The 25,998-nt window shown below is 38.4% G+C and overlaps 1 protein-coding gene across 8 annotated transcripts in view; it reads right to left on the reverse strand.

Moving 5' to 3' along the window:
• The window catches only part of ACTN2 (actinin alpha 2), a 71,761-nt gene that overhangs the window by 35,585 nt on the left and 10,178 nt on the right, over positions 1-25,998 (reverse strand). For 7 of the 8 annotated variants that reach the window (XM_030034955.1, XM_030034952.1, XM_030034949.1 and 4 more), the window contains exons 2-5: positions 9,900-10,014; positions 8,483-8,602; positions 2,254-2,340; positions 1,116-1,203 (exon numbers count right to left, since the gene is read on the reverse strand). In XM_030034955.1, the coding sequence (XP_029890815.1) occupies positions 1,116-1,203; positions 2,254-2,340; positions 8,483-8,602; positions 9,900-10,014 (410 nt within the window). Of the gene's footprint in view, positions 1-1,115; positions 1,204-2,253; positions 2,341-8,482; positions 8,603-9,899; positions 10,017-13,797; positions 13,803-25,998 lie in introns of all 8 variants that reach the window. The other variant, XM_030034956.1, reaches the window with a different exon arrangement.

Here is a 25,998-nt window from a genome sequence, read left to right on the forward strand (position 1 = left end):
TGGTCTGGACAGCTCATTGTAAAGTAGTTCCGTAACAGCCCATCAACCCAAACATTAGTCAAGCTACTTCCATTCAAGATCTTTTCCCCATACCACATATTAGACCAGCATATGTATATATACAAAGATTCTGATACTGTAACTTACAGTATACCCTGCATCCATATAAAGCTCTACTGAAATATACCTCTATATATCCAAGGAAAATAATATGTAACAAATTTCAAATCTCTTAAAGGCAATACAGGGACTGTAACTCAAACAAATTCTTTTTATCTGTGGATGCATGTGTGAACTGTATCTTGTCGTATCACTACATGTGCTTTAGGTGCTGCACATTACGAATAAATTCAAAACACCAAAACACTGTAATGCAAAGCTCTTGTAAGTACTATAAAGACTTCAGGGAAGGCAAGATCACATGGTTAAACAGTGCAAATGGCAAGTCATGTAGTTTAATGAGGTGGGTCACCGGCAGAGCTACAGGAACTAGCCCAGTAAAATCTCAAAACCAGTCAGCCTGCATATGGCCTGGAACTCCCTTTCTAGCCCTTGATGAAAACACAGAACCATAAGGCTGGAGCCTCACTAAATTTTCCAACTTAGGTAATGATCCTGATTCTGAAAACAAACGTGTTTAAAGTGCTGCTGGTCTGTACTGAGTGCATTTTTGGCTCCTTATTTATAGTTATGTTACAAAATAATAAAGACCAATTCATCATAATGAGATATTTGCATGCTCAACACATTAGTATTTTTGCCAAGAACAATCCATACCTACAGTGGCTCTCATCCGAAAGCAGTCATTTGCCAAGTTACTATGCTGCAGTACTCAGGTATTCCCATATACCAAGGACCTCTAATAATGTAACATGATCATTCTGTATGTGGTAGGGATTTTTTTCTTTTAAATAGTAATTATGGAAGCCATGGTAAATAATGCCAAAGGCTAAGCAAAATAAGACTCTGAAGATAGAGCATGAGAATATGAAAAAAGTCTAGTTAACAGTGAAGAGTGAAATTCTCCTGTCAAATATAGACCTACTCAATGGTGGGAAAAATTTGACCTAAAATATTTTAGACTGCTTCTACCCCTTGAAACAATGGAAGTTTACCTAAGATGGAAGTTCTGAATGTTCACATTTCTGTAAGGAGCAGTTTTTCTTTGACACCACAGCAGCAGCCCTTCTTTGGCAGAGGTCTCTGTAAAAGACACCAGGGAGTAAAAAAAAAGGAAAAATGTAAGAAGTGCTCAAGTAATTAATTTCTTGTCACCTTAAATGTCATCACCCACCTGAAACAGGTTGGCATAAGCCAACATTTAATCCTAAAAGATACTCATACAAGTGGACTAATGGGGCTCCATTAGGACACAGAGGTCAGCTCAACTGGAACAACTCAGACTAGAGTCTCAGCCTGCACAATAATTCTGGGATATTAGAAGTTTAAGAAATTATATTGTTTGGACAGCAGAATGTCTATTTGGAGAAAAATACCCCATACAAATATAATAGAACTAGACATAAAAGATTGTGTTGGTATAAGTGCTGAAAAAATACCTTCACCATCTGAACCCTATGGGTATCTGAATGCATAAGTAAAGGACAGAAAAAATCAAATAGACCATTAGGTCCACATTTAACGTCCCAGAAATTATGGGCAGGACAGCATGCAGAGCTTGAACTGACTATACTTTTGTTGAAAACTGAGATTAGTTTCTAGAATTCTAGACTTTTCACAGCATAGACTTGACTTAAAAAGAGTATTGTAACTACAACACACTTTCTGGAGCCAGTTACCAAGTGAAAGTTAAGAAAAAAAATTCTGAAACAGTAGGGAGAAAAAAAAAGTGATAGAAAGAAGGAGGATATAATCAGATAATATTTTCAAAGAATGTGAGAAATGGACAGGACTAAAAAAGTATGTCGGAAATAGGACCACCGTGCAGGGTACAGCATAGTTTCAGGCCACCAAAGCTCAGGAACACAGGCATGTTTCTATCTCTATAACTGAGAGACATGCCCAGAACTTCTGCATTTAGAAAATGCTGGCTCGAGGTCTCTGTCAGGATAAGGAGAGTAATTACTTTTTCCCTCCAGAATTTGATTTTGTCACCAGGTAGGGAACTTGCAGTATCATTTTCTGCGAAAAAATAATTCATTTTTAAAACACTCATCTCACTTATGCACAATTCATATAAAAATGTGTTTAAACAAATTTACTAACTATTTAACATAGTCGCATTACTATTACCTTCCACTGAAATATCTTGAATAGCAAAGCGAAGGATGATAGTCCAGATCATACCCAGCGTCATTTTCACATTGCCATCAACAATTTCTAAGGTGAAAAAAGATATAGTAGTAGTATTTAGAATGTGTTTTCCATTTTCTCTTATTTTAATCATATATTTCTATAAATAATATATTGTATCTAATAAATTCATTATATTTCTACCATAATTCTTTATCTACACAGAGTTCATCTGGGTTCATTTCTCAACAAACTTATGCTTGTGCTACCCTGGCAGTAGGACTGAAGATTACTGAGGTTAAGGTCACTTCAGCCCTTCCATGCTAAAAGGCTTCTCTCCGGGTAGTTGTAACTTTCTCAAATCTTTTACCTTTTAGGCTGACTTTTTTAGAGAGAGCCTGAGGGGAAACACTTATTTAAAGTTTGAACAATATCAGCCTTACTGTTTTCAAATACAAAGGAACTGAAAAAAATATGGTCTTACCCCAAATTTTGAGAAACTACAGGACATTAACAGTATTATTTTTTAATAAAATGGTACTCAGAAATTCCCCTATACTATTTAGACCTTTTTGAGAATTTTGCCTATAGTGCCAGCACAGATTAGATATGAAGAACAGCTCAAGAGACACAGCACCTCCTGAGACTAAGCTACACAGATTGCTGCCAAGCAGTTCAGAAATATGGCCACGAGGTTGTAATGTCTTACAGCTCTGATGCCTATGCACATTTATGTATCTTCAATATAAAATGGGATTTTTTACCTCTGGAGTTTCAATTTGTTTCAAGACTGCTTGAGTCTACCTACAACATAGGGCACTAGGAAGGTGCTTTCTCCAACCCTTCTCACACATACATGGGAGTCCCCTTCCACAAGCCAAGTCAGAATCCAATGCTCCTACATTGTAATATGAACAGTGATACCACTTAAATTTCTCAACACCAAAAAAGGTACTGCCAGACCACTTCAGTGTGGTGATAATGTTAAATCAATCTGAAAAGCATGGCATGGGACTCAGGAGAACATAGTGAGACCATAGGAGGGTCCAGCACTGGCAGGGGAGGAGGTGGGACAAGGAGAGAAGGGAACAGCAGACTGCCTTTCCAGCCTCCTCACACCAAAAGCGCAGTGGAGCGGGGAAGGCACCAGCTGCTCCCCTACTTGAAAGTGACCTCCAGCCTTCCTCAAAAAGCAGAGCAGCTGTGGCTGCCTGGGGGCCCACTGGTGTTCTGGGGAAGGAGCAGGAGGAACTTGCAGCAGGAGGAATTTCCTCAGTTTAACATCAAATGCCAACAGAGGTGCCAGCAGAAAATGCAGTCACTCTGCTACTTTGAAGTTGCCTGAATCCAGAGCAACTTTCACAGAACAAAGCAGCTGCTAGCTCCAAGACTTGAGATACGTGTTAAATTGCAGTATTATGTGACACAAGCTGTCATTTGAACCTATGGAATTAACAAATGTGGTAGGAGATATGTCACCCATCACTAGTCGATACTTACTTTTCTAGTGTGATAATCCAAGTTTATATATGAATGGCTATTTTTCTTCTTTCCCCTTTGGGTTCTACACTAATTTTCCAGAATTCTTACTTCACTTTGCCTGCCTTCCATGCATTATTACTATCTTATTGGCCCTGAAAGACCCCATGTCTCTTCAAATCTCAAAACTGAACTCTTTCAGGCAAAAAAGACTGAATGGCAATTAGGGCATGTAGCTACTTTTCTGTCCTCCCTCCTCCTCGGTCAAGTATTTCACTGTATTTTGATCAGATGTCTGATATGTATATACAGTAAAGGAGAATTTCCTCAAATGTAAAATAAATGAATTTAGATACTCAGGAGGCATTGCTGATTGTCAGGCAATCAATTCATGGATTTGCATAATCACTACATCGTTGTTTTGATTTACATATCCATATGTACACACAGGCAGAATCAAAGAGCAGGAGAGGGAATTTTCTATGCTGTGCCTCAGGAGAATTTTCAAGCGATTTGCCAGCTTTGGTTTCTCATTATCTACTACTAGCATAAAACACAAAAAAGACATGTATAAAAGACAAGGAAAAATATCTAAACAGAAGGAAAACAAAGTTGCTAAATGTCAAAAAGTACCAGTGACAAAAAAATTCCAATTAATTCCTATAATTTTCCTCTACAGGTCAATAGCAGACTTCATTATTTTCTTCACACTGCCTCTTTACTCCAGGAATATAGTTGCTACACCTTACATATGCAAAGCTACAGCTTTCTGGGGAAAAAGGTCTTGCTGGCCTATGAAGACAGGAAAGGAGAGAAGGGAAAGGGAAGGGGAAACAATAAAAACTGCCTAGGGAAAAAACTAAGCAAAGCAGTGTGGCAAGTTCTCGAAGGTCTTTGTTTTTTTTTTTATTCTGCTTTGGCTTTTTTTTTTTTTTTTATTCTAACTTTCTTGTAGCAGATTCCCAGATCATTTGGTCTTTAATATTCCTCCCACTCCCCAGAAAAGCAATACAGAAGTGTTTCCTATTAACAGGATACTTACCTTTTGTGGTTCTCCGTATCTCAGTTCATTTCATTCAGGGTGCAATTACCTTCCAAATGGAGTTATTGCATTTTTTTTAAACTTAAGGGAAAACTTCTAACTCCTGAACTGCGAATGGCTCATAAGGACTACTTTCACGGCTTTTGCTTTAGCTTGACTCTCTAGTCTCACTTCAGCACCAATGGAGAGAAAGACTCTTCCACAAGACAGATCAGAGTAGCTAAACTGGGCTTCTGCTCAGCATCACAGTTAAAGGTGATCACCTCTCTCTTCCCACCCCACAGACAGCCCAAGGAAGTCAGCCTCAGAACAGTAATGATGGCTTTAAAGAATATCCCTGGCCCCTTAAAAATACTAAATTTAACTTTGTACTGATGGCCCACAGGAATCACAGTTTAATCTTTGTTTTGAGGCCCCATTTTAAATGCCAGTTGGTCCCCTTGGGCCTACATGCTCTTCACCACTCAGCATGTCAGATAATAAAACATGATCCGCAGCAGATTTAGATACAAAACTTTCATGCTTTGGAAATTAAAAAGTATTCCAAGCATCCATGTAACTCTGAGAATGCCAAAACAGATGGGTACAGACAAGCCCATATGCCCCAAGCTCACACATAGGGGCAGCAAGTTAAGGGGTTAAGGACTTTGATAACAATACAAGCTTAAGGAGCCTGTGTTCTGCCTCCTTGCTGGCATTCATTCCCTCTTCATGCTATAATGACTGCCCAGTCAACAATGCTGAAAAATGCAACAAAAGAAAAAAGAAGAGGCAAAGTGTGTTTTAAAACCAGATCAGATTGCTGATCCAGTCTCCAGCATAGCTACAGAAACAGTTGTCAGCCCAAGTGATAGGGTAGGGCTGTGAAGAGTGGGAGCAAGTATGCAGGACAAGGGGGCACAGGGACTCTTTAAACACATACTGGTGCCAGAGGTCCCACACTGTGAAACTATACCCAGTCAGTTGTGATACTGCATTGCTGCATCAGCACAGCACTGTGACTTAGGTAACAAATTTAATAGAGGGGATGTGGTAAACTTAACAGGGCACTAAGCATGTCTGGGCCAGAGCTGGGTTTGTGTTCAGCCTGTTTAGAGTAGGAGTGGAAGGCACACGAGTCTATCTGCTCCTGCCCACATGGATGTAATCTAATGTGTGTTAGTAGCCATACTTGACATAGTGCAATGTCTTACAATGACAGGTTCCTCTTTGCATCTAAGCTATGACAGTAGCAATGGATTTTTCTCCTGTGCTTCCATCCAAGACAGTTTTTTTAATGCTAATGAATGAATTTTTGCTTCTTATCCCTCCATTTTACAGATCAAGAATTCCAGAAACAGGCAATAAAACCCTGCAGCACAGCCAAGAACATCACCTTAATCTCCTGGCTTACGGACTACGGCCTGCTGTTACACGCAGGAAGAAATATTGAGTGCATGGACAGACATCACCTTGCAGCAACTGGCTGAGAAGCTGGAAGAGGTTACTGCCTCTTGTTCCTGCCTCTCTCCCAGAGGGAATCACCTATTATCACAGAGCATCTAAATTCATGCCAGTTGCAGCCAAGGAGAACAGCAGGGTTAGTTTAAATGGTTTTAATGGCTGATCTGAGCTATCCCAGATGCTTTGCCTTCAGGTGATATAGAAATTGCTCAAGCGCTGCTCCCTAGTCTGACCACCCTGTCAGTAATAAGCTGCAATAAGCAGGGCAAAATGAGGGAGAGGGGAGTGCAGCGGGCTGGCTTGCTCCTTTCAGGAGCAGATATGAGCTGATGTATCTCAGTTTAAATACTCCAGCCTTGCTTGAAGGACCTAGGTGTGAAAACATTAGTACATTGTGCAAACTGTGATCAGAGAGAACAACCACTCTGTCCCACAAGATACCCCTTTTGCTACACACTTGCTTTCGGTCAGGAAGCCTCAGAGTCTCAACATGACATGACAGAAACTACCATTCATTTGCTCCACACTGTACTCTCAGTATTTCTGCACCAGCTATCAAACAGGCTTCTGTATTCTTAATTTTCATTTCCACACATAAATCGTCTCTTCAGTACCCTCTGCTGTCTGTTCAATGCCATGTTGCTCCCAGAATAACCTTAACTGCAGAGGCTTAGGGTAGTAGCATATTTTTCCATCCCACTTCATTTAATTGAGCAAAGGGCCCAGCTGCCCCTGACTGCCTGTACAATGGATGGAGGGAGCCAGGCACCTCTGAAATGCAGTAGAGCTCTTCTGAGATCTGAAGTGCCTTTGGGAATTTCCCATTTCTCCCCACAGATGATATCTTCCCCAAAAAAGGTCCTTGTTATATGCCTAAAGATAGATGGTATGGATTTGGACTCAGATGGCCCACCCAGTTCAGTCTCAAATGAATAAAGGGTGAGTTCAAACAAACACTCTGCCCAGAGAACACCCATTTCTTGGAATTTTGGAGTTCTAGCTCTAGAAACTGAACACATTTGGTGAATGATACTTGAGGAACCAAGCAGGCTAGGTCAAACCATTGTGGAATCAATGAATACTGATAGGTCTCTCCATTACTTCTACAGATGCCCCTATACCACCTAATGAATCTTCCTGCTCCAGCCACAATTACAGTAAGCTCCCTGCAATCAAGGTTTGGAAGCCAGAATAAGGACATATATAAGCCTGGAGAAATCAGAAAACAGGAAGAAAAGGCTCATAAATCAATCTAAAAAGGCCTAGCAATGTGAATAGAATATAGGTAGTGCTTCTCACTGTGATACTGAGGTTATAGCTAGAGTTTTGCTCTAAGGACATGTTAGAGGCTGCCCCCAGAATGGACAGCATATCACTGAGGCTATGGAATCAAAAGTAGTTGAATATCATGCTTGCCACACCACTCCTCTGTATGGTAATGGCTATGCAAAGCATTATGCAAATAACTCCATGGAGTAGCTAGTTCTAGACAGACCTTTGTCCTTTTTAAACAATTAATTGAATCTCATAGGAGGCATAGGTTCACTTGCAGTGAGAACCTGCCTTCTTTTGCTCAGAGTTTACACCTGTCAGCATTTAGCTAGCTAACTGCCTGTTTTTATTTAACTACCTGAACAACAGAACAATAACAAAGTAATAACTTCAGTAAATAACATCCTGCCCCACTTTCTTCGTATGTTCAGTCTCTCTCCAGCTACCATAATTTCTTTTGATCGCTCCCTTATCTCTACATCTGAATTTTAGAAACACAGCTGCCATCCACAGTCAGTCTCATAATAAAATGGGAGTAGGTCCCAGCCACCTGGTAGTGATGTCAGCCATTGTCTTGTCTGAATAATACCTCCTAAAAATAAAAAAAGATCCCAGATTGGATAAAGCACACCCTAGAATCCAACCTGATTTCTAAAGGAGTTCCTTATTTCTAATAATGTATAGGAAAAACGTAATGCTCTGAAAGAAGAAATCATTATCTGAACACCCACTGAAACACAGACAATTCAGTTTAACCTTTGAGATAAACTAATCTTACAGCCCATTTATACCCCTATCCCTCTCCAGGTGTCCACAAATTTCCATCTCTTGACCTTTCACAGATATAGGTCAGCAATCAATATTAAGACATTTTTGAGGTACCCATATAAAAAGAACAGCCCGCGCAATTTGGCCAAGGGTCTTGGTCAGACTTCTTTGCAATGTGAATGTCTTGGATCTAAGCAAGGTGCATTGTCAAGCTTTGTCACATACCTTCTGCACCAATTGACACAAGTTTCACTCCTTTGCTGGCGATATAATCCAGAGCTTTGTTGACATTAGCAATTTTATGGAAGCGCATCTTCCCTCTGTCTGGTTTCGGTAGTCTTTCCCCTGCAGAATAACAAATTTAATGCGTTTATTGTTACATACACCTGGCTACAGATACCCTAGTGATTAGAACTCAAGAGTGAATGTGCCCTGAACACTGTCTAAAAGTTAGCAGGTATTTTAACAGGTATTTTTCTGAAAGAATGTCAAATGGCTTTGAACAAAACCCCGAAGAGAAAATTCAAATGTTGAAACATCCGACTTGGATCTTTCTAATATAGCAGTAAAACCAGAGTAAAATTTTTATGTTTGCCCTAAACATCTGGAAGATATGTGAGTGCTTCCTCCTACTCAACTTCTGGTTCATTGCTACTGTCTGTATTAGAGTAGCTGAATATTAAGAAGTCAGGATGTTCTCAGAGCTCATCCTCCCTACCTGCTGGACTGTAAAGAGAGACTGGACTCCATCCAGCAGATTAGCCATAGCATCCTTCCACATCTGACCAAGAACAATGGCTTTTAACAACCTAATCCAGTACAGCAGAGCAGCTAATTTCAGAGCATAGGCTGATGTGTTTGAATGAACTTATCTTTTCAAATGATCGCAAAGAAGAATAATTTCTGAAAATATGACTCTCCATTTCATGAAGAGTGATCATTTGAAGATCTTCTTTCCCCACTGAAATCTCCAGCAAAAATGTAGACTGTCTTTTCCATAAAGATGTCTTAAAAATCTTGTTGCCCTTTTTCACCTTTATTTTGTGTCTGTAACTGGAGCTATTCCCTTCCCATTCAGGGGTATTCTGAGTGTACCTTGGGGACTGCCCCTCTGAATAACACATAAAACAGGTGACAGAGTGAGTTTACATCAGTTAGTCAAAAGGAGTTCTTGCATGTTCCACCCTTCTGAAAAATGAGACCTTTTACTTGTGACTAAATATTGATGTAGTTTTATTTCAGGCACTCACTTTTGAAAGCATTGGTCCATCCAATGAAGTCATTAAAAGCAAAGAAAAACTTTTATACTAAAAGTGGAATAAAATGAATTTGTAACCTAAGTGTAAAGGCTTTTTAATTGTTAGGGGCTAAGACCAGGTCCTCAATGTTTGTGGTTTGTCCAACAACGCTGTGATGTCAGTGATAGCCTGATACACTGTGATATCCTGGAACACAAGCACAAAACAGAAGATTTTGGTGCTTTTTTTCCTCCTCCCTTTTGTTTCAAAGTGTGTTTCATCTCTCACTTTTCATCCTACTTAGAGTTTGTGTTCACTGTTTTGAATAGTTAACAATTTTTGTTCTTTTAAGAGTGTTTCAGTTAGCATGCTGTAAATACATAGCAAACTTTATTTTAGCCAACCTGAGATAACTTCCAAAAGGAGCATCAGTTTGAGGCCGTTTCTGAAGTCCTCCTCAATGTTCTCAATCTGTGTGCCTGCTTTCCTGAGGTGGGAATTGCACCAGGCTGTAAACGTCTGTAATAGCAATTAAAAAAAAAAAAAACTTATCAACAACACATTTTCCAAAACAACTACTAAGCCATCTGAGTAAACACTGCATCTGAGATTTTCACTACTGCCTTAGAAATTTGGATGTCCAGCTCCTATTCATTTTATACATGTTGCTGAGTTCAAAATTCTTATCCCAGATGTTCATGAAGCTGCAAAGAATTGCTTGATTTGAAGGAAAACTGTGCTAGATTCTGCTCGTAAATGTGTCCCAAAAAAAGATCTACACATAAAGGCAAAATTTGTCTAACGCTTATTACTACACTTAACATTTTATGAGCTCATAATATTTTGTTGGGACTTATCTGTTATACATTCTTCCTGAAAAGAAATATTGATATAGTATAAAGAAAGCTGTGTGACAGTAAAATGTAGGCAATACCAAGCACAGAAGCAAAAATTGCTACTACTTGAATTCATGCCATGATAAACAGTTCTTACACAGATTATCTATGCCAGGGACAAGTAACATGCATTTCTCACAGGCAGGAAGTTGTGAGAACACTCTTCAGGATGAAGTAACTGAAGAGACTTTATACAGCAAGGATACCAGCAAAATTGCATTTGTTCCTACTTGTAACTGCAGTAAGAAACAGAATGCCTTTTGAAAACATGGACAATTAGAATGGATTTCGAAAGTTTACAATAATTCAACCACAGACATTTCATATTCAGACCCTGCAGATATGGCCTGCCTTACCAAGAGTTTTATTTTTAAACTGTATTATATAATTTTCAGAAAACTACCACAACTTCATGAAACACACAAATGCAGATACTTAAGTTTGCAGGGCAAAACGATCACAAAAGCAACCATGAGCATTTCTCGCTCCGTGGAGAATAACAAAGTCTGCTTTTACTTGCAGAGATGAAAAGCAGAACTAACTCCATTGATCTACAGAGGTCGTACACACATTACCTTTTGTATGAATGAAATCAAAACATGGGCTACTATAAAATTTAGTAGTTAAAATCAATCTGTTTTCAAATCTCCGTTACTTCTCAGCATTCTGACAAATTCTCCTTGCTTTTCAGTGTCTGTTAAGGTATACAAAGCAAGTTTGTATTTACTAGGTATTTCACCAGGTATTTAACTCTAGGTATATAACAAGGCCATACATTTTGGTAAGTTAGACTTTAGCTACTTAAAATTGTCAGATATTTGGAATTCCCCTTCTTTTGCTATTTCAAATTACCATAGTTTTAAAAACATATAATGTAAATAGTTTAAAAATAAAATATACCCTAAATCCCCATTGTCAATATGAAATTTCCTTTGGCTTTCTTTTTTCTTGCCTTTCTTTTAGACTATTTAATATCTGATCTCTCAGAAACAGAATAAGAAAGGCCAGTAGATGAAGGCAAAAACTTTCGTGAGAATTGAATCTTGTAAATTCTAGACACACTTGACACCTTAAGAAGATACAGACTGACTTTTCAAAAATGGTCTATTCTTAAAAATGCACCTTTCTGTTAAAGAATAATATTTTCATTGTTGTTGGGTTTGACTCAATTTATGTGAAGAATTTATGTGCAGCTTGCTGAGCTCTTAGAGCTCCTACGGTGACAAGGAGCAGCTTGCTAAACTTTAGATTTATCAACTTCTCTCCAATTGAAAGGAAGAAGCAAGAAGTGCTATGTATGTGTGGGAGCTGTGCAGTGAAATCCCTAATTCTAGATACCCAGAGAAAGGACGAGAGAGAAGACAGCATTGTAAGTGGTTCTGGGCAGGGGTCCTGTTGATCTGCAGAGGATAAGTTGCAGGTAGAGGCATAACAAAGTCATTCTGTATGCAGATGGAGATAAGTATGGCTGCAGCTGAAGCATCTCTGCAAATACATGTTTGAATAAAGGGATGTTAGCTTGAAAAGCAGTCATTCAGCAAGGTAAAACGTCCCTCATTTTAAGGTAACTAGCTTTACTGAGCTCATGGGAGACCTGAAACCAGAGTGTATCAAGCATCACAACAGATACTAGGCACCTCTACCCTCAGGGCTCAACATGATAGAGTCTTAGGATGGTATTTGGTTTGGATTATTATAGGGTTAGGATCTAGTTTATAAGACTAATTTGTCTGCCTCAAGCAGTATCTTGTTCTAGTGATATGTATCTAAAAAGGCTTAGCATCACATTAAGTCATTTGCAAATATTAAATATTACAAGCAGCATCCTTGGAAGGAACAACATTATGGTAATACAGAAAAAACAGCTGAAAGCACTCAAGGGTAAATGCACATGAACCTTGCATGGCAATTGGGCAATAAATATTAGAAAGCTTAACCAGTAAATGAATAAGCCTTTCATGAATTAAGTTTATGTGATGGACATGTGCTTATCTGCAGATGCTATTGCAGTTTGTAGAATTGTTCCAAGCACACCATGCTAACCTCAAAGAGGAATTTGGAGAAAAACCTCAGCCATTTCCATCTCTTTTAGATGTTTATGGTGAACGTTCTGACCTTGTACCACTCAAGTAAGTGAGTTTTTCCCCATTTTTCATTTAATTAAGGATTTAATGGCAACGACCCCACTCGTTGAGCAGTCTTAAATACAAATCTGATTCCTACTGTGAAGAAAGCTACTAACTTAGTTTCTTAAGAAGAAATAGAACCTGGCACTTCTTATCTCATATATGCATATATAAATATACATGTATAAAAGCAATATAGAATTTTGTCCACCTCTAATCTCACTGTGGTCCTCCACTTAACCTCTACAACAGCTGACTCAACTTACTGGATGCCGCACTGATAGACACAAAACATAATTTTTATCCGAAGATCCCAAAGTTTTCAAATAATCTAGATAGCTTATCTTGAAAACAGACATTTTTACAGCACTGAATTTGCTGAGAGACAAAATCTCTTCTCAATCTTGTTCATTTTATGAAGACACTAAGCAGCCAATGTTGCTATGATATAAACAAGGAAACGATGCTACTACTGCTGAGTCAAGTTGTTTTCAAGAAATCATTTGATGACAGTCACTGGTTTTATGGGCTGCCTTTTTATATCTGTAGGTTATTTAAGATTCTTTCCAGTAGTATTGGGGTTTGTCATTGACATTGTACCATTCTGAAGGATAAACTTGAAATTACCTACAAAGTGTCCATTCATGAGATAACAAGTTCTGCTGAAGCACTCTACTATGTGTGGATTCTTTATTTAGACTATCTGTATCTAGATAGTTTGGATTATCTTCTATATCTAGAAGAAGAGATTTAGATCTTTTATCTAAACTACAGTTTCTCAGAGCTTTCTGTTTTACCAGTACACCAGTTAATGAAATGGTGCTATCCCCTTATGACAGTTGTCTTGTCCCTCATGGAAAGTATTGCTGCAGTACATTACAGCAGACTCTCAGCATGTGGCCTCATAGCCTGATGCCTTCCAAATTGGCTTATTTTCCTAGGACTAAACATGGTTAGGAATGCTACTTAAGGAAGTGTTTGCTATGTTTCAGTGATGCAATCCATAAGTGACTATATTAAAGCTACTGCAAAACTTAACTTGCAAATTTTAACAGGTTCCACAGTCTACATTTTACTTAACCCTCGTCCTGCTATTCTTATTGTGATACCACTTGTTCTCACTGCTTTGGCTTTAACTAACAGTTCTATTCATAGTTATTAAGAAACAATTCAAAGCACGTTTAAGTCCTAGAGATCAAGATACAGCCAGCATATAGTACCCTGCAAATTTGTAATCCACTGGGATTTAAAAGCTATTAAATGACTTAGACAAAGCAAATTCCTTCTTCTGCTGAGCTGTACAGCACATTTCAGAGTATCAGGTTGCCCAGAGAAACAAGGCAGGACTGAAGGCACCAAGCCGAATACCAGCAGGAATACAAGTAAGTGCCTAGAAAGCTAGACATTTCTTTTTAGAATTTATTTACCATAGGTGGCTCTACAAATTAAAAAAAAAAAAAAAACAACAAAACATTTTTCCTTTCTGAAGCTGTTACTACAAAAGAAACTTTGCTGACAGTCTTAGATGAGAGACCACAGAAGAGGGGTGCAGGCCAGGAAGCCAAACAATTTGCAGTCGCACAGATAAATGTTCTCTTAATGCAGTATTAATTGCCTACTGCTGTCACAGGTCTATTTTGGAAAAGCTAACTCCAGAAAACGGAGTGCAGTTTACATTCTATGCCCACTTAGCCTGCTTGTGAAAACTGCCGATAGTGTGTTGTCTATAATTTGGATTCATAGATCTGTGATGGCAAAGTGTGTGCCTGAGGAAAAAAAAACCCTTGCCTGATAATTTACTCAGGCCACTTAATTTTACAAGCCCTTGACAAGTAGAATTGCAACAAGGGCAGAAAAAGGAGATATCAACTGCAGCTAATGCTGAAAAATAATAGGGCATGCCCACTCTGTGCAAATATTTTTTACACATGCACAATAAAGGTCATGCTTTGATGGAAAAAGTGGTATCTCTGAGACCTGAATTGTCCTACACTCCCAAGAAAGCCCACATGTCCTTTTATGTGAGTGTAATGACAACTTTCTTTTGATAGTGCTTCAAAGCCAGTTTCATATGTACATGTGATAATAGGGACAAAGAGAATTGAGAAAGCACCAGTTACCACCCTTTCCAATACTGTTACCCATCAGTGGGTCACAAAACAACTTGTTCCACCTGCTGAAGATACAGGTTAAATTTCTAGTTTGGCACTGACAGTAAGTCCAAAATGTACATCACCAAAACAGCAGCATAACTTGTATGGGGACATGTATAGGCGGTACACTCCACAAGTTCAGGAAGATTTATTTACTTGCACTCAGAATTGGAATTGAGAAGTGGATCCAGCCGAATAAAGGATTAGAGAGCTGTATCCTATTTAGTATGTATATCTCATAACAAAGGTTAACACTGCCTTTCACTCTCTCCAACTCAAATCAATTTCTGTCTGCTGTAATATTTACAAGTTTTAAAAACTACTATTGATTTTAAAAGGCATATGTCTGCTTGTCTGTACTCCTACCAGAAAGGCTACTGGCCCAGCGTCATGTTTGTTGAGTTTCTAGCCTTTCTGTAACATTTACAGAAGATAATATAGACAAAATCCAATTTTAACCTATGAGTTGTGAAAAATATTGCATTAATAGGAAACTTAATACTTCCTGTGTCTGTTAACTAAAGCAGAAGCACAACCCATTTTAAGTGGACCTTAAATTCTAATACCCAGAGCAGGAGAACACACCTGAAGAAAATGAACTTCAAATACAAACATTCAACACATTTGTTTATATACATATGTGTTATACTTAATTATCTCAGTCTAACAGAGCTGTTTCTTAAAACTCAGCTTTATAGCCCTTCTTCTGAAGTATTCTTCCTCTCTATTTCTGCTAGCTGAGGGTCTTCATTACTTCTAGGCTAAATGGGATGCAGTGATTCACTCTGTAGTTATACAGAACATTACTGGGCTCTGAGCTCATGGCAAGGGTGTTACAGAAAGAGCTCTGCCAGAACATTCCCACTAGGCCAGACTGAGGTTTCCCCCTGAAGAATTTCCCATCTGTCTGTTATCCATGTTTTAAAAGGTAAGTTGTGAACCTGCAACATGATCTCCTAGCTCCTGTGTCCACACAGTGTTCTAATGAGTGCAGGATCAGGGCTTTTCTCTGGGCTTGGGATACAGTCTGTGTTGGCCCTCGTTCTCTTAACTATTTAATTCTGCTCCCAAAAGAAGGGGCATGAAGGTGAAACACAGCAGAAAATTGCAAAGCCTTTATAAACTAGCTTGATGTAAACCATTGACTACACATGGCATCTTTTAGATGTTCCTAAAACATCTAGATCAGCTGTAATTTTAGTATATTAGGTGCACGAGTATATTTTTATGAACTGAAAATAAATAAAATCTTACATCTTACTTGTTGAATTATTATTAACTATCCCCTTGCTCTTATTTCCCCTTGCAGTGGAAGCCTAAATGCATTGGTATATGTTAGTAAAATAACTAGAGTAATTATAATAGGAAAGGTGGTTCACCAGTACAACTCGATCATGCCAAAAGACTTGGTAGGCAAAGTGGGATTTTAACACTAAACACACCAGAGCACAGCAACAACTCAAATGAAGCACAGTGAAGGCACCATAAAGGACATCATGATGGCTAAGGTAGGGGAAATGTTTAGCATGTTCCTAAAGGTCATTAAAAGGAAACCCTCAAATCATAGGCAGTATGTCAAAGCCAAATGCCTGGGAACAACAGAAAGGATGGCATAGAACCGTCTTACAAAGGAAGTGAGTAGAAGTTCCATCACAAGGTCCCCAAATCCAAAGTTGGGGAAAGCCCTCCCTGCTCCAGCAGAGTCATATAGCTGAACAGATGGTGTCAGAGATGATACACTAGCGTACTTTGCACTGTCAGCAGATCTGCTCTAGTAACCAAGGGAACTTCACCCCAGTTCCTTAATTTTATCATTCACAGGAGACGTCGTCAAAGGGTTGCATTCATCACACAGGACATTGCACATGTCTTGCTAGCATTTCGCATTTTGCTTACATGGAAGAGCCTGGGGAGACCTCAGTCCTTACAAAGCAGATGGCTTAATCCTATGCAAGTCTAGGGTTTCCTGTAAAATGTGCAACCTCCTTCCAGCACTGAATGATTGCATGTCTGTTTTACAGTGCTCACGATTAATAAAAAATACAGAGCATGTAAATATTCCTTCAAGAATGACTTGGCAAGGCTGAACCCCAAGAAATGTCAGAAAGATTATTGAGCCTTTTGTTACAAAGTGAGTGACATTAGTTCTTTCTTTCAGAGGAGACTGTTGTGCCATTGGTCTAAAATGGAAGAAAACTCAGGAGGCAGCAAGATGTATGGGAAATTCAATATGGGTCACTGCATGCACTGTCCTCACCTCAGCCTTTTTTTCTTAAGGGAAGATCAGGAAGGAATAGAAGGATATAAGAGATTTCACAAGGTCTTTGGAGGGGCTAAACCAGTTAAAATATTGCAAGGTTTATTAGGAGCAGGCAGATAATATCTTTATTGGATCACCTGAGATGGCTGGAAAAGACAAAGAAGTTTTCAGGCACATAAGCCCATCTTTACATGTGAGAGAGAACCATCATGAGAGACTCTTGAGCATGAAAATTTAGGTAAGTCTTCAGACAACTCAAGATTTTGATAGACCATCAGTATAATGCTACAACAGCTCTGTTTCCTGAAGGAAGCTCCTTCCTTTTTCATTATTGTTGGTGACACCCATTTATGAAAGTTTTACAGCAGCGGGCATCTGTGTGATCCAAATGTGTGACTTCTCAAAACACACGCAGTACCATAGGGTTGTCCGCTTGTTTATCAGTTTAAAATAATTCAGCCTATTTTAAATGTATTTTCAATCAGAAACATCGATATTTTAGAAGTAGGAGCACATGCAATGTTTAAAATCCCATTTGAAACCAAAAAGTGTTCAGGATCTGTAGGACAATTCTGGTCTAAATCTACTTTTCATTTTTGGAATTTCAAGACTCACTCAAATAAGAGAACCCTGCTCAGAAAAATAATGCAGAAATAAAAGAGGCAAGAATCCAATAAAAATCTTCAGTAAAAGCATGGGCATGGTTTTACCTTGCATTATAAAAACTGCAAGATATCTTTACCCATTCTTATCTTTACATTGTAACTGCAACCTACTCAATTTGTTAAGTTGAAGGACTAGAAAGACAAAGAAACTGTCAGGAAAAAAAAAACAACACTATGGTCTACTTCTGGTATGTTCTTTTAATTCTGAGTATTTTTTAACACGTTCCTATCACTAAGCAGACCAGAGTGGTCTGTGGTAAATTTACATGTGGCAAATTTAATAATAAAGGGAGCAAGTAGCATCAACTTTTGCAGAACCCAATTTTATATTTAAAAAATTAAACTTCCAAGGACAAGAAAGTGAAAACTTCTGTTGTGCTACCGTTCTAAGCCTGCATTTAGATATATGCATGTCCTCCCCTCATGATTTTGCCTATCTAAACTCTAGACATTCATCCTAGTTCCACTAGTTAAGCTAGAGTATTTTAAAGGTCCTCCCACCAGGACTTTACAGAAGCAGATCTCTTTTATGTCACATAGCTAAGCTGGTTGCAACAGCAGAGAGCTATTTATCTAAGAGGAAAACTAAACACAAAACCATATGAGAATAATTTAAAAAAAAAAAATAGTGTTTAGCAAGTCAGTTTATTCCTACTAATGGTGAGTAATGGCTCACTGTTAAGTGGAAGGGCTTAAGAATACTTCTGTAGGAATCTGCACTGAACCATTTCCTATACTACTCATTTAGATGACAGAGTGTATGCTTATAACATTTGAATATGACAGCAAAATGATGGGTCTGTAAGCATGTTTCATGACAGAGCTACAATTCAAACTAATCTCGACAAATCAGTGAAATGACTTGAAGAAAGCTGGATGCAGATTAGCAGGAAGTCTGAAGTACGGCCTTCCTCCCGTAATACACAACTGCAAAAACACAGGATGGAGAACAGCTGCCAGGGCAGTAGCACTGAAGAAAAGGATCTGGGAACAACAGTGGATCACAACGTAACCTGATTAAAAAATATTGTGCTGTTATAAAAGGCAACTACAATATTGGGATGTCTAAGCAGAAGAATGGTGTATTAATATCTGAAGTATTTCTTCCAATCTCCTCAGTGCTGGAAAGGGATTAGCTGTAATATCTTCCCCTCTTTGGGGCACAAAATTAAAGAACAATATGGACCAGTTGGAGAGAATCCACAAAACAGCCATGAAAAGAAAAAAAGTCTAGGAAACTTCATCTATGAAAAATATAGATCCATTGGGCAGGTTTAATCATGAGAAGTTTGAAAAGAGAGCAATACTTGTCTCAACCATTTAAGAAGTCACAACAGAGAAGAGAATAAATCAGTAGATTATTCTCAATAAGATAGATAGTCATGAGCTTAAACAATGAGGAAGATTTAGATTAATTTTTAACTCTAGAAGCAGTGAAGCACTGGAAGAGATTGGCAGGGTAAATGTGGAACCCTTCTTCTTGGACATCATCACGAACAAGTTGGATAAATGTGTCGAGAACAGCATGAACATATTTGCTTCTGCCCAAAAGTAGAGGAATGGACTAAATGATTTCCCACATCCTCCCAGTCATGCTTTCTATGATGTTCATGGAAGATTCCCATATTCCCTAATTGACATCTATGCTGCAGCCTTGAAAAGGGAGAATAGGCAAGACAACTCTTTTTCCTTCCAGATTCTGTGGCTGAGAAGCCCTAAAGCTTAGGTATATATGTTATCCAAAGACTACAAAATAAGAAGTCATTCAGCGGAAAAAAACTCCCTTTTAGGAATCCAAGCACTGCGTATGCAACAGACAGCTGTAAATTTTGTTTCTGTCAGCGTGTTCTTTCTGTGATGATCCCCATTTCCCTCTCCTACTTTCATATGACCCCCTAATTTCCCTTAGCAAAATGAAATATAATACTGGAGGAGATTTGTCAGGGATATTAGAGAAAAAGAAAGTAGAAGGGTCAAGACAGAGAATAATAAAGAAACAAAGCTGAAGAAACGTAACAGGAGGGGAAAGAAGATTCAAAGTCAATAGGCAGAAGAGTGTTCACAGAAAGTTAAACATAAACCAAATTAAAATGAAAGTGGATTCAATGATCTGTTCTATGGGTACATACATTTCCCAAGGTCCGTATTATGTTCTTGGAGAAGAGATCCTGATGCTTGTGTTTTCTCCCCAACTTTGCGACAGCCTTTAAGTCATTTAAGACAGGAATTTAAAAAATGTTTTTATTGTCCTAAATGCTGAGCATTTTATGACCCGTGATTCCTCATATGGGACTATAAGCCTTTCAACAACAATGGGAGCAGATGTTAGCCATAGCTGAGTACTTTTAAGTGTCCCACTTCTGTATTCAAGGATAATGAGAATAAAAAACGCACCATATCCCACAGCACTATTGAGGGGGAAAATTAACCATTGCTTTTGAGGTGCTCAAACTCTACCCTGAAAAAAAGCCCAATAAAGAAATAGAAGCAAGAAAGATTAGAAAGTTGACAAAACTATAAATAAAGAACTGTAAAACTGATCAAACCCAGAACCTACTGTGAACAGATGGAAAACAACACATAACAATTACCAACATCTTCAGCATCTGTTCTCAGTCATCCAAAGTTAACTCTACATTTAAAAATCAAAGTTAGCTGTTTAGCATAAACCAGTTACCTACTACTGTAAAGCTAGTTGCATGCTAGCTATCCTTCCCTCCTTAAACTCAGTGAATTACGAAATGTGCCAGCCACTTAGGAATGGAGAAAGAAGTCTCTCAGGGAACTGTTAAGAATAGCAATGACTGTGAATAACCCCACAGATGCAATCTGAGAAAGAATTTTCGCATACAGAAATTGTTTTAGCTTTCACCTCTAGGATGAAAAGTCACTGTCCCTACCTCTCACTAATAAGGTCAGTTTTGGGCACCTCCAACGAAGCTGCCATTTCTGGTGGCTTAAGTGATGGGGACACCTGTCCCCCCAAGAGCTAAACTGAGAGTACAACTCACTTCATAGACATTACCAAACAGCCTGCATGTGTTAGCAACCTTGACACTTATTCACCTGGCCTGGGTTCAAAACACTGACCTAAAAGTGAAAGGTTCCCCCCAGCCACGCATTCCCAACCAATAAATTAAAAGTCCATCTTCAGTACAAGGTTATCTTTCATCGTGAATTGGAGTGTAGGAGCTATTAGAATATTCCACTCGGAAGGCTTTGCAATACTGAGACTTTTAATTAATATTGTCACCACCTTGCTAAGTGGTGACAGAGCTCAGGGTTTTGCAAGTCAGCTTTCTCTTGGATGTGAATGACTGTTTTTGCAGTATAGTTTGTTCTTTCACATCATATGCATGAATCCTTGAAAAAAGATGGTCACAAACAGCATCCAGGCAATACTCTTTGAGAACCCTTTGTCCAAATGGCAATGTCCAGCTGGCTGTCTTACAGCAGCCCTGGATAATTCATTCTAGCTAGATGGAGTAATGGGGAGCAATCCCTTGCTGTCTGCAATGATCTTACTTCTTCATCTTCCCTTCTACTTCAATAACACTATGCATGACATCATTTACAGTTATACACTACCTTTCTGATGATTCTACTCTCTTTGCCTTTTATGTAAAACAAGTATGTTAATACCTTGTCGTAACAGAATTAATACCTCTGAATTTTTTTTATTACGTACCATTATTCCATGCATTAAAATGCTCAAGGTACAAGATTAGCACTACAGAATGGTAAATAAATGGTATAATCTGTGAAGTAAACATTAAGTTCTCAGATTACTAACAAATTTCTGAGTTATAATAGCCCCCATATTAAATTGCTTTCTCCAATGAGAGTGAAAAGACAGACAGTAAGTAAAGACTCAGCATTTGAGTCCTTGCTCTTCCACAGCTTTTTGTACAACTTCAAGCAGTGAAACCTCTTTACACGTGTGTCCAAAATCTTCACCCCTCAGTAGAGGTGAAATGTAAATATGCCCCACAGACTGAGTTCTAAATGCAGAATTAGGAGGGCTCTGTTCATCTCTAAAATTGAGTGACTGTGCCGTATTTTACAGTCTCATGTACATTTTGCAAATTTAAAATGCTGTAGCAAGTGAAAGAACTTTTATTTCACAAGGCTCAAAAAACAAATATTGGTGAAAAAGGTATCTGTGAATCAAGCATATTCAGAACACAGTTCTTAAACGGGAATAAAGCTTTAAAAACAAAACAAAAACAAACAAACAAGAGACTAATGTAACAACAGAAATGTGAAGTTTAGAATAATCTATTTTTCATCAGTGGCTTTTGTTTTATTTTCAGATATTGATTTTGTATTTCCCTCAAAGGAAAAGTTGATGGACATGTTGATCTCTTTCAATAGGCCATATTTTTTCTAGCATTTAATAATTTAACAATTAATAGATCATGGTTTGGGTTTGTTGTTTTTTTTTTTTTTTCCCACATACAACACTGCCAAATTTTGCCCCTCAAAATGTCTCCTCCTGAAATCTGCAGAAATAGAGAAGCATCGCCCACAAGGACCCGTGCTGTTTTGACAGAGACACAGTACTCCCACACAGCATGACTGGGAGTGTACAGCATCCAGACTGAACCTCTGAGGACTGTGAACTATTTGCATGGCACAACACTATTTTCCTCTAACAGGGTAACCTAACTTTAAGGCACACTAACCAAACATTCTCTGTTCCAATACACTCCACTTTGCAGAGCTTGAATTTACACTACAAAAACAAGTAATTCTGACATTGCAACCTGAAGCAGTATGGTTATAGCAACTACTATCTTACACAGCATTCCTGTTCGCTTTACACCACAAAACTTTACAGCACATACCTACAAATAAATCAGTTCACGCCCAGCTGTCAGAGCATTAAAATAGATTTGCCACTACACTGCACAAAGTTGAGGGCAGAAAAGAGATGTTGTACACATTTTTATAAAAGCTTTAATGGACTCTATCACCCATGCAATAAGGATTGCATCTTTGCATTTATATAGAAATATATATTCATATCTCAAAGTGCTGTCCAAAAGATACCTCTCCCCAACCAATCAGGTAGGACACTAGGGTCCTAAGCAGAGAGCTTGCAGAGCATGAAGTGTGTAGGTTCTGTTAGAAACTCCAATGTACTGATGCATGCTCCCAAACATCTCTCTTTCTTGCACCCTCTCTCTTGCTCTCTGCAACTTTTTAGATACAGATCTTGGGTGAACAAGAGCAACTCCTGATACTTTTGAAGGCATACTCAATTAATGGAACAGTGAGCTATTTGCATTCTGGTGCTTTCTGGATCACTTTTGACCAAGGTGATATTTGGGAGGTCTCACTGTAAGCACCAGTTAGACAGAGAGCTATATTTAAGGCACACTTTTTGGATCTAACTACTGAAAAACTAAGAAACACAAGGACAAAAAAAAGCTATTTAGTATGCCATGGGGCCAAAATATCCAACAAAATGTTGAACTGTTATAGGGTCAAAAGAAATTCCCTCATTTCTACATGGCTCAGACGGAGTTAATTCTGGAGCACCACCCTCCATGCTCAGCATTTCTACTTCACAAGAGTGTCAACAAACTAGAAGGCATCTTCAGAAAAGGATTCATAGTAAAAATGCCAACAGGTTTGGAGGGAACTGTTTCAGCAATGAAAAAAGGTTTGAGACCTGACATTTTTCTTGTTTTTCTCTCCCTCTGTATTCTTTTCCAACCAGCCACTTCTTCGCTATTACAGAACAAAAGCATAATCCCTGTTATATTTGCCTCCCCCTGTGGAAAGTTGAAAACAAAGTATAGGTAATCCAAAAAGGGTCTTGAATACTGTCTGCAAGGGACAAATCTGCAGGTGTGCTTTAAAGGTGAAGTCTATGCCCTTTATACCGTCTGGAGCTTTCTCTCAAGTGTATTAAACAAAGAACATGCATTACCACTACCCTATCAGTGCCAAAGGAACGTTCTTATAAAGAGATCCTATCTCCTATTCTTCTTTCCAATCTCGGGTCCTTCTTCCACCAGCTGTGCCCTACAGCGCTCCTCCTGGTTTCCCAAGACCTCCTGAACCATCACAGATAGTGCTGGCTAACGTTATTTCAGTAGATACGCATTTGAATGACCAACTACTATTTAGGATGAGATGAAAGAAACATTCACACGTTATAGTATCAAGGAACTAAAGGTATGCCCTCTGGAAATAGAAGGATTAATTGAAGTAGGCTAATCTAGGATTTAGTTGACTGGATTTCCAAATGTCTTTCCCTTGCTTTCTCTGTTGATTTTCTTCACCATGCTATCTTTATCCAGTAATTATACACTACATGGCCAGGTGAGTAAGTAAATATATTATACATCGGTCAATATAGTCAGAGTGGGATAAAAGTATGTTCCTACCCAATTTATCAACATTCTTTAAAACACTTCCACAATGAGAAAAGCATGTCTTCTGACTGATAACGCTAAAACAGATTTTGAAAGTTTTTTCAATTCTACACACACTAACATACAGATTTTTAAGACCCCGACACCAATGAATGATGGGAAAAGTATGTCAATAGTCAGACCCCGAGATATTTACACAGTCTTTGCACTCTGATATGTAGTACATTTGAATATCACTACACCTAGTTTCACTTGTAATATAAACTAAGGTTTCAGTTGAGATTCTTACAGAGAAAGGAAAACCTCATGTATTAATTCCCAATTATGCAACAAAAAGCTCCTCTGTGGCATATATGCCAGGTTACTCAATGCAATATTTCTCAGTACACAAAGCATATAATCTGTCCATGTTAATGTCTTCACTATTGTAACTGATGAATAAAAAATAAAAAATTCAATTTTGATTTCATGCCTGTTTTAAGAATCTGTTTTTTAAGGAATTTGGTAACTTCTACCGTTAAAGATACTACTTAAACATATTGGATTGACTTTTTTAAGCTCTAATGTTGTTTTATGAGGCATTAGCTATAGAGTAACATTTTTCAAAACATTTAAAATATCCTGTAAGCCAGCAGACTTTCAGAAAAATTCCAGAGTTCCTGAATAATTTTTAGTGACGGTCAGGTTCCTAAATTACTGAGCTTTTCTTAAAAACAGAATAAAAAGCAAAACAGTACTTGGGATCTCTGGATGGCTTGATTATATACAAATACGAAATTTAACTAAATAACCTGTTCTCAAGCACTTAGCTAGGAATAGATGGGTAAATAACAAATAATGATGGCTGTAACTGCTGAAAGAATAAACACCTGTGTTTTAGACAGTACAGTGTTTGTGATAAGCAAACTGCTTTGTCAATTAAACACACAGTTCTTTGTTTATAGCATACCTATTCTTAACAGGAGCCATGCTGGGACCTGTGCTTGGTCATGGAAATGAAGGCCACAGATAAAAGGAAAGCAAGCAAACTTCAGTTTCATGTATGGTGTTTTGTTTGTCTTTTAATATTAATGCCAGAGGGATAATAAGTGCATTACACATAATATGTACATGTACAGATACAGCTGCTTGTGGGGCTCCACTGCAAACTACATTACTGAAATGACTTGGGATTAAGAAGTGGTTAGAAGAGGGAGGGTTGCTTCAAATTTCTTCAATGATCTAGTATATAGCAGAAGATCATTGTACCAGCAAATGAAGGGGACTGGAAGTCTATGGATAGGAGTAGAGTCAAAGGTGGTCAGCTGCTCTGCCAAAGAAAATGTGTGGTGGAACTACGCTCCAGAGTACAGCTGGAGATGAACTTGGACTACAGAGGTTTTCCATAGCCTAAAGAAACTCCTCTAGATGAAATAATACCCCAGAGCTACACAATCATTTATGTATTTTTTTATTTGTATTTAGTGCAGGTGGGTACCAGTTTTCTTCATATTAAAGAGTGCAATGCCGTAAGTCTTGCAGCAGTAAAAAGCTACACTGGTGCCAAGTTTAAACATAAACCGGAGTTAAAAAAAAAATACTGCTTAATGCTAGATGGTTAAGCCTTTCTGTGAGTGCCAAAATAGCAGGCTGATTTTCAGAGGTGCAAAATAGACAGAAGTTCCTCCTGACGTCAGTGGAAATGCCTGGGTGTTCAACACCTATAAAAAATATGAGTGTTTCCTTAGACACTTAAGGAATAACCACAGATGCTAATTTTAGACCAGGGTAGTCACTTTTCGCAGACTCCTGCTGTGGTAGTGGGGGTGAACAAGGCTGAGCAAGGCTTTTCTAGAGGACAGTTCAGAGCAGAAGCCATCTGCTCTAAACTAGGTTCTGCTAGTTATCGAAGTAATGGATGGCTGGACTGATTTTGCTCACAGGTTTTTGAAGAGAAAGAAGAACAAGCATCAGATTTCAAGTTGAAGGGATTCTGACAGTTAAGAGCAGTTGAGAGGAAGCATTTGAAGTAAATGGA

The sequence above is a fragment of the Aquila chrysaetos genome, chromosome 13 (assembly GCF_900496995.4).
Source record: "Aquila chrysaetos chrysaetos chromosome 13, bAquChr1.4, whole genome shotgun sequence".
Lineage (NCBI taxonomy): Eukaryota > Metazoa > Chordata > Aves > Accipitriformes > Accipitridae > Aquila > Aquila chrysaetos.